The sequence below is a fragment of the Rattus norvegicus genome, chromosome 6 (assembly GCF_036323735.1).
Source record: "Rattus norvegicus strain BN/NHsdMcwi chromosome 6, GRCr8, whole genome shotgun sequence".
NCBI lineage: Eukaryota > Metazoa > Chordata > Mammalia > Rodentia > Muridae > Rattus > Rattus norvegicus.
The window spans coordinates 144,961,199-144,978,722 of NC_086024.1; the positions used below are offsets into that span (position 1 = coordinate 144,961,199).

Genomic DNA, 17,524 nt, shown 5'->3' on the forward strand with positions numbered 1-17,524 from the left:
CTTCTCCTGTGTTAGCTCAACAACACTCCTTTGTGTATCTGTACTGAATGCTGTGTGTCTACTCAGCCGTTGGTGGGCTTCTGGGCTGGTTCCTGGTCTCGCTTGTTATGGAGAGAGGTGGTGAACATGGCGTGCGAGTCTCTGTGCTCTGCTGACTCTGAGTTGCCTGCTTGTACAACAGGGATCACCAGCTGGGCTAGGTGGTACCTTTATTTTTACCTTTTTGAAGACCCTCCATTGCTGAATATGGGAATATTCCATATGGGAATATGGCTGTGCAGGTTAACATTCCCACCAGAAACGAATGAGTACTCCTCCAGTCCACATCCCCGCCAGCACGAGTGGCCCTCTTCTTCCTTGATGCCCTTCTGACTGAGGTAAGATAGAATTCTAAAGCAGGGTCAGTTTACATATCCTTCTTGTCTAGGATTGTTGGACAGCTAGCTCTTCAAACACTATTGGTTCTTTGTATTCTTGAGAAGCACTGAGCTCATTAGCCCGTTTACTAATTTGGCTTTTTGGAGTTCTTAAAGATGCTGGTTCTTAATCTCCTGTCAGATGTGTAGTTGGCAGAGATGTTCCCTTTCTGCAGACCATCCCTTCAGTGACTGTGCCCTTTGCTGTACACAAGTCTTCAAGTGTCGTATAATCCCGCTGTGCAGAAAGTCCTTGCTTATCCCTGTATCATGTTCGGTTGTTTTCCTCTATTAATTAGCTTTAGAATTTCAGGTCTTATATTAAGGCCTTTGATCCAGTTAAAATTATTGGTTTTTATACAGAGCGAGAGATAATGAGTCCAGTTTTTTTTTCTTCCTTTTACACGAGGATACACAATTTCCCATTCTTTATCCAGGAGGCCTTTTGCCGAGTGGATGTTTTCGGCACCTATGGCTGTAGCTGTGTGGGTTTATTTCTGAGTTTCTGACCTGCTGGTCTGTATGGCTATTTCTGTGTCAGAACTATGCAGATGTTTTGTTACTGTGGCTCTGTAGTCAGGCACTGAGGTGGCTCCTGCCTAGCTGGCTTTACTTAGGGGTGCTTTGTCTATGGGGATTTTTTTGTCTATTTATTTTGTTCTTTTTAAAGAATATTAGAATTCTGGTGAAGATTGTATTGCATTGACTGTGTAAACTGCTTTTTGTAATATATCTTTTTTTTCCCCTGCCAATCTATCAGTATAGAAAGCCTTTTCAATCTTGTATTGCCTTCTGTGGATCTGATTGGAGGAGCCAGATGTGGGCCCGCACTCTGGAGTACTGGGTAGCACCACTGGGCAAAGCTTGAAGTGCACTTGACTGTTTACCCTTTGCACCACTGTCGGGTGTCAGGGAAGTGCCAAGCACTGCTCAGGGGGTGGGAAAACACAGTCCAAGATGTGGGAGGCCTAAGCTGGGGTTCCCAAGCTCCTGGGTATCCAGTCGTTGCTGGGGAAACCGCACAGAGGAACGGGGACTGAAGTGTCAGGGTTCCACCGGCTGCAAGAGGCTGAGTCTGGAGGCTCTCGATCTCCTGGACATCTAGGTGCCTCTGGGTTATGTGGAGTTGGGAACGAGTTGGAGGCCCACGGGCTGAGGACCTCAACAAGCCTGGGGTCCTCAAGTGGGAAAGTCTGGGAGCGTAGAGAGGCCTTCTGTGGGAAATGTAAGTCATTGAAGGCTTTCTCCATGTTCTGCCAGCGATTCTTGAAGAAAGAGACAGCCCATGCTCATCCATACCATTTATTGACTGTTCATCGTGGAAAATGGATGCATACCAACTCCTCAGGGTGGACCAGAGATTAAATACCTTTTGCAGGGCGGAATGTCCTGGAAGGGGAAGCTCATTGGCTAAATCCTCAGGGGCCTCATTAGCATAGAGAACTCTAGTTTTGGCTCTGTGACCACAGGTCATGCTTCCTATGTGAGAAGTGTGACACGTGTTCCAGGACAGGAATCTAGGGAGCAGGGATCCACCTAAAGTCCCAGGTGGGTGCCTGGGTGCGGGGGACCTGAACTGGCTCAACCACACCAAGTTCCCTGGCATGCTCCATTCTCCCTCAGCCTTCTTAAGTTGTTTTATGGTTTGTTTGTTTCAGTGTCATAAGTTTTTTTATTTCTAGATGATCTGTGTCTCATCCCCCTTCCCCCCTGTATGTGGGATCGTGAGCGGGATTTTTCCCCTTGGTTTCTTTCTTGGTGAGTTTATTGCTGGCATATAGAAAAGCTGCCTGTTGCTCTTTTGATGGTCAGTTGATTGGTCGGTGGTCTGTCTGTCTGTCTGTTGGTCGGTTGGTCTATATCCTGCTACTCTGCTTAAAGTGTTCATGAGAGCCAAGGGTTTTCTGATGAGTGTTTAGAGCCTTTTAAATACAGGATCATGCTACAAGCACATAGGGATGTTCGGTTCCTTCAGATCCTTTTATATCCCCTTTCTTTCTGTGGTCTTAGTGTTCTAGCTTCGACTTTAGACATTGATCGAGCATGGAGAGAACGGGTGCCCTTGTATCCTTCCTAACCTTACAGGAAATATTCTTAGTATTTCTCTGCACACTCTAATGCTGGCCCGAGGCTTGTCGTATCTTTATTATGTTGAGGTATGTTCTCCCTATACCGAGCTCTTGCAGCCCTCTACCATGAAGGGATGTTGAAATTTTGCCAGAGCCCCCCCCCTTTTTTTGCTGATTATCTGTTGAGATAATCCTAAAATTGTTGTCCTTTAAGTATATTTATGTGCTGTATGACATTTGGTGGTCTGATATTGATGTGCATACCCTTATACTCCTGAAATGAAACCCTTTGGTCATGGCATGTGATTTCTTTTCTCCCCCTGTGTGTTTTACTTGCTTGCTTCAATTTTTTTATTAATTGGTTATTTTATGCATACATACACACATGCATATATACACACATATGTGCATGCATACATATGTACACACATGCATACATACATACAAGCATACATACACACATGCATACATACATACGTACACACGTATGTGCATGCATACATAGAATGTATTTTGATTATGTATTTACTTCCACTCCTTCCAGATTCATTTCAACTTCATGCCCTGTTTTATTTTATTTTATTTTATTTTATTTTATTTTTATTACCCACCGATGGGACTGGAGAGATGGCTCAGATGTTAAGAGCATTAGCGGCTCGTCCAGAGGACCCTGGTTCAATTCTCAGCACCCACATGGTAACTCATAACTGTAAGTGCAGTTCCAGGGGATCTGACACCCTTACACGGACATAAATGCAGGCAAAACCACCAATGCACATTTTAAAAAAGGAATCATTAAATTTACTACCAAGTGAGTTTACTTTGTGCTGCTCATACACGCATGGCTGTGGGCATCCATTGGAACTGATTAACCTATGGGGGGAGCACTCTGCCTTCCCTAGAAGCAATCAACTGTCAGTATCTCCTGGGTGATACCCCCACCACATGTTGAAGAGCTCGATCTTGTACAGGAAACCCCTTATACTGTGATTTACTTGAGTTTCAAAGGCCAGGGAACCTTTGAGTGGGGTGTGGGTGACCGGCCAGGAGCAAAAAAGGGGTCAAGGCTTGTTCAGACCCCAGCAGTCTCATCCTGAAATCCAAAGGAGTAGGATCAACGCCCCCGCGCTCCACCCCGCACCCCCATACTTCACCCCCACCCTCTTGCCCCACCCCCACACTCTACTCCCACCCACCTCTCTACCCACCCTACCCCCATGCCCCAATCTTGCCCTGCGCTCCACCCCCCCCCCCCGCCCATCCCCACTCCTCCATGCCCCGTGCCCCCTCCCCTCCCCCTTCCCCCTCCCCCAACCCAGGCAGTACCTGGAATTCCTCCTTATGCAAATGAGACATTTCAACTCCCTGCCCCACCTCCAGCCAAAGATGTACACTCACCACTAAAGCCCCTACTCACTTCCTAAAGGTTTAAGTAGCTTTTGTTTCCCCCATTAAAGGAGCGTTGCCACTGACGCTTCCTTCCCAGAGTCTTTTTACTTGTGAGTTGAGACTCTTTAAGGTTTTATCAAGAGAGGTTTGCTAATTCCAATAATGCCCAATTCCAGAAATGTTGCCAGTTAAGTGTTTCTCCTTGGTCTTATTATTAGAGTTTGTCTGCTTCTGTCCACCCTCCTGTTAGTATTCTGGGGCTTCCTGGTTTACTGTGCCGGCACAATGATTTCCTTCTTAGCTGCCCATTGCTCATCTGTTCTCGGGAAATAATTTTTTTTTTGTGTTCTCATGATTGATAGTGTCTTCCTGTGTCTAATATTACTTTAAACATCTAATACAGTGTTATCTTAGTTATGGAGTGCCTTAATTTTTGCTGGTCTTGACGTGTCTTTGTTTCATAGTCAATTTTCAAAGATAATTTAGGTGGTAGAAATGGTACCCTGGGTTGGCGGTTACTTTCCTGGCTTGAAGTATTCCATGCTCTCCTGATTTTGAGGGTTGCCTATGAGAGAGGTCTAATGTTACTCTGATGCCTTTATTGAGAGTTGGTATTTTCCCCTCCAGCAACTTCAAATATCAAACCCAAAGACTCAGGAATTACATTTGACCTTATCCAGAAGTCCAGAATCTGCGGAACGTCTTTAAGTACCATTTAGAGTTCGGCAGCAAGAGCAAGCCCGGTACGCATCACATGGTGTGGTGTTCGCATGTTATTCCTTTTCTTCCAGTCAGTGATGACTCCCCCACAGTGCACATCTAGAGACATGTCTAGAGCAGATGCAGAAGCTGTGGCTTTGGGGGCGAGGGGGATATATCAGACATGGTATCTCTGCCTAGAGATGGTTCTAACAGTTGTCATCCTGCCTTAAAGTTTCTCTGCTCCATGCGCATGCTTTGAAATCTGTTGTGGATTTGGTCTAACGCTTGTATATGTTAATTGGGTTCCCAAAAGTGCAGAAGAATCTGCATGTAGGATGCTGAGGGTCCCAGACCACAGTTGGTTCTGATTGATAAATAGTTGCCAGTGGCCAGCGGCTGGGCAAGGGGACCATGGGAAGAAGGAGGATTCAGAATCGCCGTGCTGGGAAAGGAGTAGGATCCAGACCTGAGAGCTGCAGAAGAGAGGGTAATCACATAAGAGCCAGGGAAGTCCCCGCACCCAACCCCAGTTGGGTCTAGGGCAGGAAAGATGGAATACAGATTTTAGTAAGTAATAATAACTCAGGAGTATTGGAGGGGAGGTGTTAGTTCTGTGGAGGTTTGGGAGTGGTCCAGCCATTGAGCTATTTAAAGCATAGTAAAATAGAAGGCTGTGTGTGTGTCTTTTATTCGGGAACACAGAACATTGGGATGGGTAGTGAGGAACTCAAGCCCAATGCCTCCGGGTTGATTTGAGTAGCTTTAATCACCTACTACAACAGAAATTCTTATGTATTGTGTTCCCCTGGCAGTCAGAGGTCAAAAGGAGGAGATGCTGCAGTGTGGCAGTCAGAGGTCAAAAGGAGGAGATGCTGCAGTGTGGCAGTCAGAGGTCAAAAGGAGGAGATGCTGCAGTGTGGCGGTCAGAGGTCAAAAGGAGGAGATGCTGCAGTGTGGCGGTCAGAGGTCAAAGGGAGGAGATGCTGCAGTGTGGCGGTCACAGGTCAAAGGGAGGAGATGCTGCAGTTAAGGCAGTGCTTCTCTTAGTGCTACTGTAGGTGTGAGCTACAAAAGGTGTCTACCAAGACAAGGGCGGTAAACATTGCCTAACAAACTGTGTCCTGAGGAACTTAAACGGTCTCTGCTCTGCCATTTCTTGTGTTTGACAGCCTGACATGTCTCTTCATGCTGTGTATGTATGGTTTTAATTTATGAAACATCTAGGGACCACAAATGAAAGAAAATAAGACGTCTATCTTTCTGATTCTGGCTTACTTCTATGATTGTGGTTGTCTCGATTCCCTTGCTCCTCTCCTTAAATATTGTGGGTACACACATTGGGTTAGCTATTCTAAAGGCCTCCTTTCTGAAAACAGTCAAACTGTAGCAAAGTTTAACCTGATTTTTCTTGAAAAGCAGAACAGATGTTGTGCTGACTGGTTTTGTGTATCAGCTTAACACAAGCTGGAGTTATCACAGAGGAAAGAGCCTCCCTTGAGGAAATGCCTCCATGAGACCCAGCAGTAAGGCATTTTCTCAATTAGCGATTAAGGGTGGGAGGGCCCAGCCCATTGTGGGTGGTGCCGTCCCTGGGCTGGTGGTCCTGGGTTCTATAAGAAAGCAGGGTGAGCAAGCCAGGGGAAGCAAGCCAGTAAGTAACATCCCTCCATGGCCTCTGCATCAGCTCCTGCTTCCTGACCTGCTTGAGTTCCAGTCCTGACTTCCTTTGGTGATGAACAGCAATGTGGAAGTGTAAGCTGAATAAACCCTTTCCTCCCGAACTTGCTTCTTGGTCATGATGTCTGTGCAGGACTACAACCCCTAAGACAGATGTACAGACAAATAGTGATTTCAGATGATGAGTCTACAGGTGCTGGCTTGGCTTGGTTTGGTTTTAAATAAATAGGTGGCTTATGTCTGTACTCGAAGATGTATATTTATTAGTTTGGACAGATATGGGTCTCTGAGGGTGACTGTCACTGATGGCATGTAAGTTCTACTAATTTCACAGCTGCTTTAAATGACTCCCAAGCATAGAAAAGGAAAAGCCACTTGTTTGGGTGTGTGAACAAAAGTTCATCTCTGAACCCACATAGGATAACCAAAAATAACAACAGTAGGTGACAATTGAGTTAAGAGCTTACTGGCTGGAATCGTACATGGTGAGTTTCCATCAAGAGAAAGAGTTCATTGCCTTCTCAGACACTGACTCTTATGCTGCCTTTTTTTTTTTTTTTTTCCCACCACCGGGTCTCTACTGAAACATTGTTGCTCAGGGTTAAGAATGCAATGCTAGTTCTGCCCTGAAGTGAACCCCGGCAGCCCTTGTTTCATCCTTTTCTTCTGAATCCAAAAACAGATCCCCAAAGAAGTAGCTGACATCTTCAATGCCCCCAGTGACGATGAAGAGTTTGTGGGTTTCCAGGATGATGTTCCCATGGAAAACCTGTCAGAGAGCTGTGGTAGTTTGGACTCGCTGGAGTTGGAGAAACAGGTACGGGTCGGTCTTTCTTTTCTAGACAGGTGTGGCTGGATGCTGGTGCTCTCTCCTCTTAGTGCAAGCCCTGAGTTGATGGTATGGTGAGGTGTTGGGTGTGTGGTCCTGAGGTGATCATGCTGTAAGGTATTGGAGATAGTGTTTCAGAGTTTTACCTTCAGGTTTCCAGAAACAGGCGAGAGGTCTCTGAATGCTTGTTACTTTAGTTCTGGCTGTGGACATTGTCTTAAATGAAAGGACTAAATGTGATTAAATCTACAGTTTCCCGAACTGTCACCGATGGCTCTCACAGCCAGCAGGGGGAGGGCTACGTTTGCCTCACATCCCACACGGGTCAAGGCCAGTGTGCGACTATGAGACGGGTTCCAGGTGGTGGTTCCTCCACTTTTGCAGAGCCTGGGAGGATATTATCTAATGACCTTGGACAAGACAATGTGAGGTGCAGTTCTCTGAGAGTTAGGTACTGGGAGCTTTATGTACCTGACACAGAGTGACCAGTCAGATGACCAGCCTCCATGATGCTTCCTCCGGGCTCTTTATTTCCCCTCCATTAACAGGCTGTAAATTAAACCCACCTTGCTGCAGGTAGGCCAGTTCGCAGAAGGAGTCTGCTAGTCCTGCCCTATTTCTTGGGAGCTGTGGATGGCCTGTAGGATGGGTATTTCCAGGGATATGGGGCTCCTCTAATGTCACTGCTCAGCCTCCTCCTATCTGACATTTGTCCCCAGAGCTTTCTACTAGGTGAGCTCATCAAGTCCAATCATTGCAACTGGTTTCACATTTTTTCTGTAGGGACTTATACCACAATAGATTGAGTCACTGCAGAACCCTTACTCTTTATGGTTTTTGTCAATGCCGGTGGTATCAGCCTGTGCAGTCCTTAGTGCCTTCTCCCCTTATTTTGAGACAGGGCCTCGCTGTATAGTACTGGCCAGCCTTGAAATTCTGCCTGTTTCTACCTCCTGAGAGCTGGGATTAAAGGCAGTGCCGCTGTCTCCCTAATTTTCTTTGTCTTCCTTTGGTGTCCCTTTCTCTGTTTACATGAGGTCTTTTGTCTTCTCACGAATGCTTTGCGGTTCTGTTTGGTCTTCCTCTTCTTTCCAGAGCTCGAGGATTCACAAGTCACTCTAAGGCTGCCACTGAACTGGGTTGAATGTGAGACCGTCGATGTCTAGCATGGTCTTATACTTTTTGGCTAGTTTTCCTTGGATTTCTGCCTTAGGTACCGTTGCGGTGTAATTAGTAAAGACGCACAGCCTGTTCCCATGAGTTCTCACTCAGTGCAGATCCATGTGCTCCAGCTGTTTCTCTGTTACTGCTTTCTCACACTGTCCCCTGGGCGGGTTGTTACATCATGTTTCGCAGGCCGTGCTAGCGTGGCCTCACGTCACGCTAGCCCTAAGCATTCTGTATAGCCTAGCACAGCTTCCTGTCATGGACTCTGCTTACACTCCCAACAATCCAGTGAAAACATGACTCAACAAACCCAGCAACCAGGTTTATATGTTAATTACTCAATGTGCAATACATCCACACCCATTAACTTACCACGAGTTGATAAGGATATAAACCGCCCACCTGGGTAAGATGTAATTTGTTCAGGTAGACATACAGCATCCTCTATACTCCATCCCTTAAGAATAGTCATAACAACCTGTACATGTGCAGAGAGAAATCTTTAACATCCGCCTCCATGTTCTCAAAACTGCTCTCTCTCCTCTCCCTCTGGTCACCTCCTCTCTAAAACTTTTCTCCCGCCTTCCTTTTCATCCAATGACAGGCCTCGTTCTATCCTGTACCTGCCTTCACCTGCATAATGTCATCAACCTAACAAGGTACAGTTGCTTTCCCCAGGTGACGGCCATCAGTGACCATTGTTTTCTCTGAAATAGTCAGGTGGTCTTGACGTGCAGCCTGGCATTTCCTGTCTGTCTCAGGGGAAACTGAACTCAGCACCATCCCCCTCCTGCTAGCTGTTTTTCCATCACCGTGACTGGTACCCAGGAGTTGGTGGAGTTCCCTTCATCCCTCTACAGTCTGAGGCTGCCATAGCACCCAGCCCTGTCTGGCTGGAATCAGTAGGACTGAGCTCAGGTTAGGCTCTGATGTTATTGAGAAGCCTCCAGTCTCCCTGTGCGTGGGGTAGAGAGGGAGAATGGAGCCCTCATGCCAGGGGACACTGAGACATACAGAGCATGTGGACGTCGTGAGATGCTGACTGTTTTTACTGCTGTGACAACTGCTTCCCAGTCCAGTCTTGCCAGGCTCCAGGGCTGACTGCACCCCCAGCAGACGTTGGTTGGCCACGAGAGAGATACTGATTTTACTCTGCGGGCTCCAGGTGCTGGTGGAGTGCAAAGGAAACCGAAACTCTCGGGAGGTGAAAGTTCTGAGTGGGGCTGGCAAACCCATTTTCTAGCCGCTTCCTCCCGTGGCACTTTTTACCTGTTGCGATGACAGCACGAATGCTGACTTCCCTCAGCATAGCCACTGCTCCACGGCCCTCCCTCCTGGATGGATTCCTTTCCCTCTCCATGATGGAATATGTGTGTCTGCCTCTATGTGGGCCTCAGGTTGCTTCTCCTCAAAGGAGGAGCTCATACCTGCAAGGGTGCTTTCTACCTTCCCAGAACCTGACCTTTAATCTTGTTTCAAGCATGCAGCCTTCTGCACCTCCATGCTCAGTAGGCACCCACGGATGTTGGTTGGGCAGTTGGAACATGCCCATCTCACTGATACTCAGGCCCTGGCTCTCCAGTCCTTTCATGCCACATGAGCTTCAGAATAAAGCACTCAGTTGCCTCTGATGTTTCCTCCTGCTTACAGTGTTCGCCCTAATAGATACCGGTTACTTGGAATGCCTCAGTAGCGTAAGGAGCAGCTTCTAGAAAACAAAGAGCTGCGTTATCCTTTACCCAAGCATTCAGTGAGACTGGCTTCAGAGAGCCACGTGGAAAACAGTTCTTATGCCCCTGAGTCCGAGAAAAGTTGTTTTAATTCCATCAGGACTGATCACCGTTTCCTAGGACAGAAATTGCCAGGAAGGTTGGAATTCTCTTTCAGGCTCTGTACTGGATCTTTGGACATTCACTGAGCTTATGCATTGAAGCCATTGCCCCAGAAAAGCCCCCCGGGGCTGACCAGATGTTTCCTGTACTGTGTGGGTTTCCTTAGCAGACAGCTGTGTTCCACTTGCTTTTTTTTTTTTCCCTTTTTCTTTCTTTAGGTATGTTTCATGTGCGTGAGTATAACGTGCACCCTTCTATGAGGTGTTTAACCCCTGAAACTAGAGTTGAGAGATGGTTCTGAACTACCAACAGAATTCGTATCCTCTGCAAAAACAGCAAGCGCTCTTAACCACTGAGCCATCCCTCCAGCCCCACACTTGTTCTTTTATTAACTTTGCACCCTGGTCTAAGCTTCACTTGACTCACACGCTTATGATTCATTCTGTCCAGCTGAGAGAAGTGGCATCGACTTGTGCAGAGTATGTGTAGCTGAGTCTGGGCTCCCTCCCTTAAATACAATTTGAGTTTCTCTTTAAATAAACTTCCCTTTTGTCTTTTTTTTTTTTTTTTTTTTTTTTGCAGCTGTACCACGGCTAACAACAAAGGGAGGAAGTAATTTAGCTCTGAGCAGACTTGTTCCAATTACCCATGATAATTCATAGGAGATATTCTTAAGATATTCTTAGATATGCTAGCTGTAGGCATTCCTTTCTCCATTTTCCTCTGAGTATCCCACAGTTCCATATTTCTATTATATTTGTTTTTTTCCCCCTCAAAGGTATCGGAGTTTGAGAAGTATATAATTAAAGCCAGAGAGAGGCAGCGATGAAAAAAGGGTCTCAACCAAATGTGGCTCTGTGAGAGGTCCCTGCTTTATGGGTTTGGGGATAAGGGACCGGAGTCCTGGTGCAGTGTTTTAACCTTGCAGATAGCTGCAAGGGAGTCAGTCCCCTTTGAGCTTGACATTCCTCCTCCTCTTGTCTTTCACACACACTCTTAGGAGAGCTAGGCTTCCCTCCTCCTTTGTAATATTTCCAAAGAAAGGAGGAGTCATTGTTGGAAAATGTCTTTGCACACCCCTCAGTCTGCCAAGAGAGGAGCCACAGGGTGAAGAGGGTACAGGTTCCCATCAGTTCCTCACCTTCAGGTCACTGGAAATGGAGTACGGTCTGTAGTGAAAGGTGAGGGTGGGAGAGCCTTGGCATTTCCTGTAGAGAAACCCACTGTATTTGAAGGAGTTAAACAGTCACCCACAGGAGACTTCTCCCTATGGCTGTAGGGAGTAAAGCAGTGTGCAGGTGTCCATTTTTCACGAGTTCAACATTCTGTGTGAAAACCTTCTGGGGCCAGAAACTCTGAACTCAATACTCCCCAGCCATTGCAGAAGCGATTGAGGCACTGTATTGATAGAAAATTTCTTGTTTGTAGGTTTTCATTTCTGTGAAGTTTAGAAAATGCCTGCTGTGAGCTGGGCCTAGTGGTGCACGCCTTTGATCCAAGCACTTTGGAGGCAGAGGCAGGTAGATCTCTTGGTTTGAGGTCAGCCAGGTCTTCAGAGAGAGTTCCAGGACAGCCAGGGATATGGAAGGAAGTGGGGTGAGGGAAAGGAGGAAGGAGAAAGGAAGGAAAAATACATGCTCTGTGTCTTTTGTGATTGTGGAAAAAGACTCATAATGTAGAACTTGCCACTGTAACCGTTTTGAGTGGTCTTAAGTACAGTGTTGTGTAACTGTCTCCCCTTCCCATTTGCAGACCATTCTCATTCAGTAGAAAGCCTTGCCCACTAGCTGTGAGTTTCATCTCTCCTCACCGCCCCTGTAACTGCCGTTCTTTTTCTTTTCTCTTCCTCAGCAGTGAGTTTTCTTTTCTTTGTTGAGATAGGAGTGTGTATATGCGTGTGTGTGTGTGTGTGTGTGTGTGTGTGTGTGTATGTGTGTAGCCCTGGCTGTCCTAGAACTACCTCTGTAGACCGGACTGACCTCAAACTCACAGATCTGCCTGCCTCTGCCTCCTGAGTGCTTGTGTTAATGGCATGTGCCGTTACTGCCTGACTGTAGTAGTTGATTTTTGAGTCAGAGTCTCCCTGTGTATAGTCTCGGGTTGGAATCCTGTCTCCACCTTTACTCTCTTTCATCCCCTAGTATTAGAATTCTACATCTATGCCACCATGTCTTACTCTATCCTGTCTTTAATTTGGCAGAATGCGTGTTTGCATTCCAAATACTTCACAGAAGAACTTAGAAGGATTTTCAAAGAGGACACAGACTCGGACAATGAAGATTTCGAAGGATTTACGGAGAGTGAGCTGAACATAGGCAGTAACCCAGAGGTAACAGTAATGGCCAACGCAAGAGGTGTGGGCTCTGATGTTTGTAGTCCTGGTTTTGAACCCTACTTTTACACCAGGGATGTTACATTACGCATAAGAGATGTTTTTTTGTTGTTGGTGGTGTATGGTGGTCCTGCCTACACAAGTATATTTGTCCCCTAGAGTCCTAGAGAAAACTATCCCTTTACCTCTGGGGGTCAGGGCGTGTCTTGCCTTCGTCCTCTGGCCTATATCATTGCAGCTTCAGCTTCTTTTGCCCCTCAGTCTTGGGGTAACGAGGTTCTTCGAGCTGTGTCTTGGATGTAAAGTCATAGTCTTAGGAAGCTAATTTTGCAAAAACAGGGGCAATGGAGCCAAGTGGGGGTCCCATACCCCCTGGTTTGGATTTTGTTAACACTGTGGATGACTCAGGCCTGCCAGGTCCTGGGGACTCTGCCCTGGGTCCTGCACCATGAAAGGGCTTCCTCGTGGATCTCTTTCTTTTACTCCATTTATTGAGGTCAGTCTTTGCACACTAGCATTTCAGTCTTAGGTTCTTTAAATCACTACAGTGGTGGTGGCGGCGGCGGCTGTGTTTTGAGCCAAGATCTCACACCATAGGTTGGCCCAGAACATGTAGCATTTTTTCTTTTTGGCACCTGCCTGAGATACTGAGCATGAGCCACCATATCTGATTAGTTTAAATGTTTTATTGGAATAGTTTTAGGCTTATAAAGATGTAGGATGCAGAGGCCACCTATATATTTTGAGCTAGTCTTCCTTTACAGTGATTGTGGTATGTTTGTACAAAACAAGAAACTCATGTCCATGTGTTGCTGTCACTTACGTTAAAACCTTTAAGAGGAGTTTATCCAAGTTTTTGTTAATGTGCCCTTCCTGTCCCCAGTACCCCATGGCATTGTTTATAATTTTTAAAAATTTGTATTTTTTTTTTTGCAGTTTTTGTGGTTTTATTTGAACACAAAACAGGCACACAAGCCATCTATTCATTCTCTTCGCTGCGTAGCCTGGCGTTGGGATTGGTGACTCTGATGGCCAGCTGTGCTGCTCTTTCTACGATGGCTTTTCGGTTCTTAGAGGACACATTGTGAGCAATCTCAGCACAGTAAGATTTGTTGCACATCAGCAGCACTTCCAGCTCCTTGACATTGTGGACCAGAAACTTCCGGAAGCCGCTAGGCAGCATGTGCTTGGTTTTCTTGTTACTCCCGTAACCAATGTTGGGCATCAGGATCTGGCCCTTGAATCTTCTCCGCACCCTGTTGTCGATGCCTCTGGGTTTCCGCCAGTTTCGCTTAATTTTCACATATCGGTCCGACTGGTGCCTGATGAACTTCTTGGTCCTCTTTTTGACGATCTTGGGCTTCACCAGAGGCCGAAGGGCAGCCATGATGCCTTTTACAAAAGTCAGAGCCACGTTAGTTAAAAAATAAAAAAAAAACCCTGGGAGGAGGTGGAGCTGCGTGTCTCAAGCCTTAAGTGATGTTGCAGAGTGTCTTCCAATCACCAGCTACTGAGCAAACTGGGAATGGAATGGGTACCTCTGCTAGACTTGTTCTCCCTCCTGCTTCCGAAGCTGGCAGAATACTAGCCACTCTCCAGACGCGATCCCAAGAGGTCAAAAATTTGTATTTTTAACTGATTCATAGGAACATCATGAGGCAGATGATTTTAAAAAGCATAAGTGTTTAGTGCTAACTGGAAAGTAGACTATTTGTCTGAAAATAGATAATACCCCTTCCTTTGCTGGCGAGGTGAGGCTAGCTTATGCCTATTCGATGTCATCAGCTTTTACACAACGCTGGACACAACCTGCAGGACGGTTGGTGGTGACAGTGGCTTTCTCCATTGCTCTCCTTCCCTCAGGCATCACTTAGGGCTTGTAAGTCCTGTGGTTGCCTCACCCACTCTGCTCTGGGCAGATGCTTCTGCTCAGACACCCAGTGTTTTTTCCCAGATGTTTCAGATTGTCACTAGAAAGACACGAAGACCTTCAAAACTTGATGGGTTTCATAACTAGGTGACTTCTTTAACTGCTAGTAGTTCTTTAGCTTGGTGATACCTAGTTAAGGAGTTTTTGTTTCTAATGAGGGGAAGTAAACTGCTCCCAAAGCCCCTCTTGCTTAAAATCTATATACTGTGTGATATATACAAATGTGTGTGTGTGTGTGTGTGTGTGTGTGTGTGTGTGTGTGTATAAAACTGTATATATAGAGAGATAGGTATAGATGCATGGATGGATGATGGATGGATAGATAGATGGATACACACACACACACACACACACACAACACACACAGTTTCAGGGTAGGCCTACTCACAAACTTCATTATTGAATGCATTGAGGACATATTGTACGAATCAGTTTTCCATCACTAGGACAGAATACCAGGGTCTATTGTCTGTGGCCCACAGCTTGAAGGTTTCAGCACCTCATCAGTTGGCCCTGTTGCTCTGTGTCTGTCCAGCGAGGCAGGAACATGTGGTGGAGCAAATTCTGACCTGTATTCCTACCTAGAACAGTCGCCTGGTCTAGTTTTGGTAGGTGATTACAGACTCTCTTCAGTCTCCTTTCTCCTTGTCCCTTAGCTCATAGAGTCAGAGCTGAGCGATGGTGACAAAACACATCCTATGATGAGTGACGAGGAGGACGATGATGATGAAGAGGAGGCTGCACCTAGAAGAGGCCGCCAGTCCACGAGAAGCAGTTTTGGCCTCCGGGTAGCCTTTCAGTTCCCCACCAAAAAAACGGCAAAAACGCCAGATAAAAATAGCCCGCACTTGCTGGGCGGCAAGACGGATCTTAGAAGAGAGAAGAGCTGCAGGCAGCCCAAGGAAAAGGAAGACTCTGCTTCTGACGCTGAGGACGAGTCGAGGGCTGAGAGCCAGGAGACTTCAGATGCTCTGCTGAAAAGGGCCATGAACATCAAAGAGAACAAGGCCATGGTACGCTCTCATAGCAGCTAGGACCATAGCCAGCTACCCCAAGGGTTGCTGACACAGCTTTGCTCTCTGAGGGAAAGTATACCCTGGGGCACATTTGTGTTGTGATTAACTCCGGTTTGGGGATGGAAAGGCTAAGGACCATTTATCCCTGCTCCAAGGAGGCAGGAGGCTGCTGCTCGTGGTTGAGCAGGCTAAGTTCTAAGTTGGCAGAGGCATTGGAGAGTTAGAGGGACTGACCCAGCTGCACTGTCCCCCGCAGAAAGAAGCAAAGAGTTGCTGGGCTGTCACCAAGCCCGGGGGAAATTGCAGTGGGCAGGTGGTGGCTTCTATCTGAAAGCCACTCTTCCAGAGACATCATCTGAAGGGATGAGAAATGGCCACAGTTAAAGCAGCCGCTGCCGTGTTCTGATTCAGTTACGCCTTGCCTGGTGGTTAGCTCAACCTAGAGCAACCTTCGTTCTGTGTATTCGGGTTTGCTATGTGCTCTGTGTCAGTAACTTAGCCCAATCATTGAAAGTAATTCTTCCTAATTTTTACACTGGCAAAATTAAAAAGAGATTCTACTGGTCATAATTTTCTTTTCTCTCCTCGTTGATGGCTTTTTAAATGCCATCCTTTAAAAAAAAAATGCACATTGCTGATACTTTATACACAGACCTACCCCTAGCAAATTAAGAGAACACAGTAACCTGTGAATTTTGTTTGTTCGGGATGGGAGTGCTCGGCTAAAGGAAATTTTAGCATTCTGTCTGTCTGCATTTGTTGGTATACGTGGCGGTTCTTAGTGGTGTCATGTTTAATATAAATCTAAAACCTGAAAATCCCGAGTAAAGAGCCTGGTTGGTTGGCGTTAGGTCTCTGAGGGTAGAGACAGATGTATGTATGTGTGGAGGTGGGAATGTCTGAGGTGCAGCTGCAGGGAGACTAGAGCGGTCTTGATCCTCTTGCCTCTGCATCCTGGTGCTGGAACTATATCGAGTAGCACCATTTAAGCCCCAGCAGAACTGGGAGTTCTGAGGGCCGTCCAGATGGTGGGTCAAGCTGATATTTGAGTTTCAAGTTTGTAAAATGTGCTCCGGGTCACACTGCTAAGATAGTGGTGAAATCAGGACCTGATGCTCCTGGCCCCAGACATGCCAAGGCAACCATGTCTTCCTTGTGTTCTGTTGTCTCTGTATATAAGGAAGGGGTGTGATGCTGACTCAGATGAACAGCGGCATCCTCCTCTAACTCAGGAGGTGAATTCTTACGTGAGGCTATTAAGTTACTGAGGTTTATGGAAGCCATAGTGAGTAGTTCGGAGACGTAGGAGAGGTGTTGGCTCAGACCTGTCTCCTTGACTGATGTCAGACCCCCCCTTTGTTTTTGAACCTTAGCTTGCTCAGTTGTTGGCGGAATTGAATTCAGTGCCAGATTTCTTCCCCGTGAGGACGCCACCCTCAGCTTCTGTAAGTTGAAACTCCTGATTTCCCAGACTGGCCCTGCTTCTGGGAACTCATAGCCACCCTCGGTTTAACTCAGCTCCATCTGTCTGTGCCCTTGGTTTTAGAGGAGGAGAACACCTCGACGGGCCTTCTCAGAGGGACAGATCACACGGCGCGTGAACCCAACCCGGAGCGCACGGCCCCCAGAAAAGTTTGCTCTGGAAAACTTCACCTTCTCAGCCACCAAGCTTACCGAAGAGCTTTACAGTTTCAGAAGAAGAAAGACAATCAGTGGGGTAATTATTGACGAATAAACAAATGGGCCTCAAGTGCAAGTATTTCACTATGCTGGGGCGGGCTGTGGTGGTGTCTTGAGTCAGCAGGCTTCCAGGAGTTGAGAACTTGAGTTTTCACCTTGCTCCTGTGAAAGCGTGCGTTGAAAAGACCCTTGGGCTAAGCTGCAGATGACTTAGGAGTCCTTTTGTCTAAAACAGAGCTGAGGACGTTGGGTGGCTCAGGGAGAGAGTACTTGCGCAGCATGCAGGAGTTTCTGGCTTTGATCCAATGCTTTACCAGCAGCAGCCAAGCCAGCTTTGCAGTTTTGTGCTATGAAAGATGCAAGAGTTCCTCTTGTCCGCTTCAGGAGTGGCTGTTGGGGAGGAGGGAGGAACTTGGGAGCCGCTCCATATATGGGCATGGCTGTTTACCTCCTTATCCCCTCCAAGTTTATGACTCCTCAGCCAA

General features: G+C 46.7%; 1 protein-coding gene, 1 non-coding gene and 1 pseudogene across 3 annotated transcripts in view; 1 reads left to right on the forward strand and 2 right to left on the reverse strand.

Moving 5' to 3' along the window:
* Cdca7l (cell division cycle associated 7 like) overlaps nt 1–17,524 on the forward strand; it is a 45,960-nt gene that overhangs the window by 24,314 nt on the left and 4,122 nt on the right. The window contains exons 2-6 of one of the 2 annotated variants that reach the window (NM_001034953.1): nt 6,936–7,070; nt 12,282–12,410; nt 15,000–15,356; nt 16,733–16,804; nt 16,906–17,076. In NM_001034953.1, the coding sequence (NP_001030125.1) occupies nt 6,936–7,070; nt 12,282–12,410; nt 15,000–15,356; nt 16,733–16,804; nt 16,906–17,076 (864 nt within the window). The remainder of the gene's footprint in view (nt 1–6,935; nt 7,071–12,281; nt 12,411–14,999; nt 15,357–16,732; nt 16,805–16,905; nt 17,077–17,524) is intronic. The other variant, XM_017594339.3, reaches the window with a different exon arrangement.
* On the reverse strand, nt 13,335–13,827 carry Rpl32-ps3 (ribosomal protein L32, pseudogene 3; annotated as a pseudogene).
* On the reverse strand, nt 13,891–14,030 carry LOC120093422 (small nucleolar RNA SNORA7). Its single transcript, XR_005486483.1, has one exon. It is a non-coding gene; the product is annotated as a small nucleolar RNA SNORA7 (small nucleolar RNA).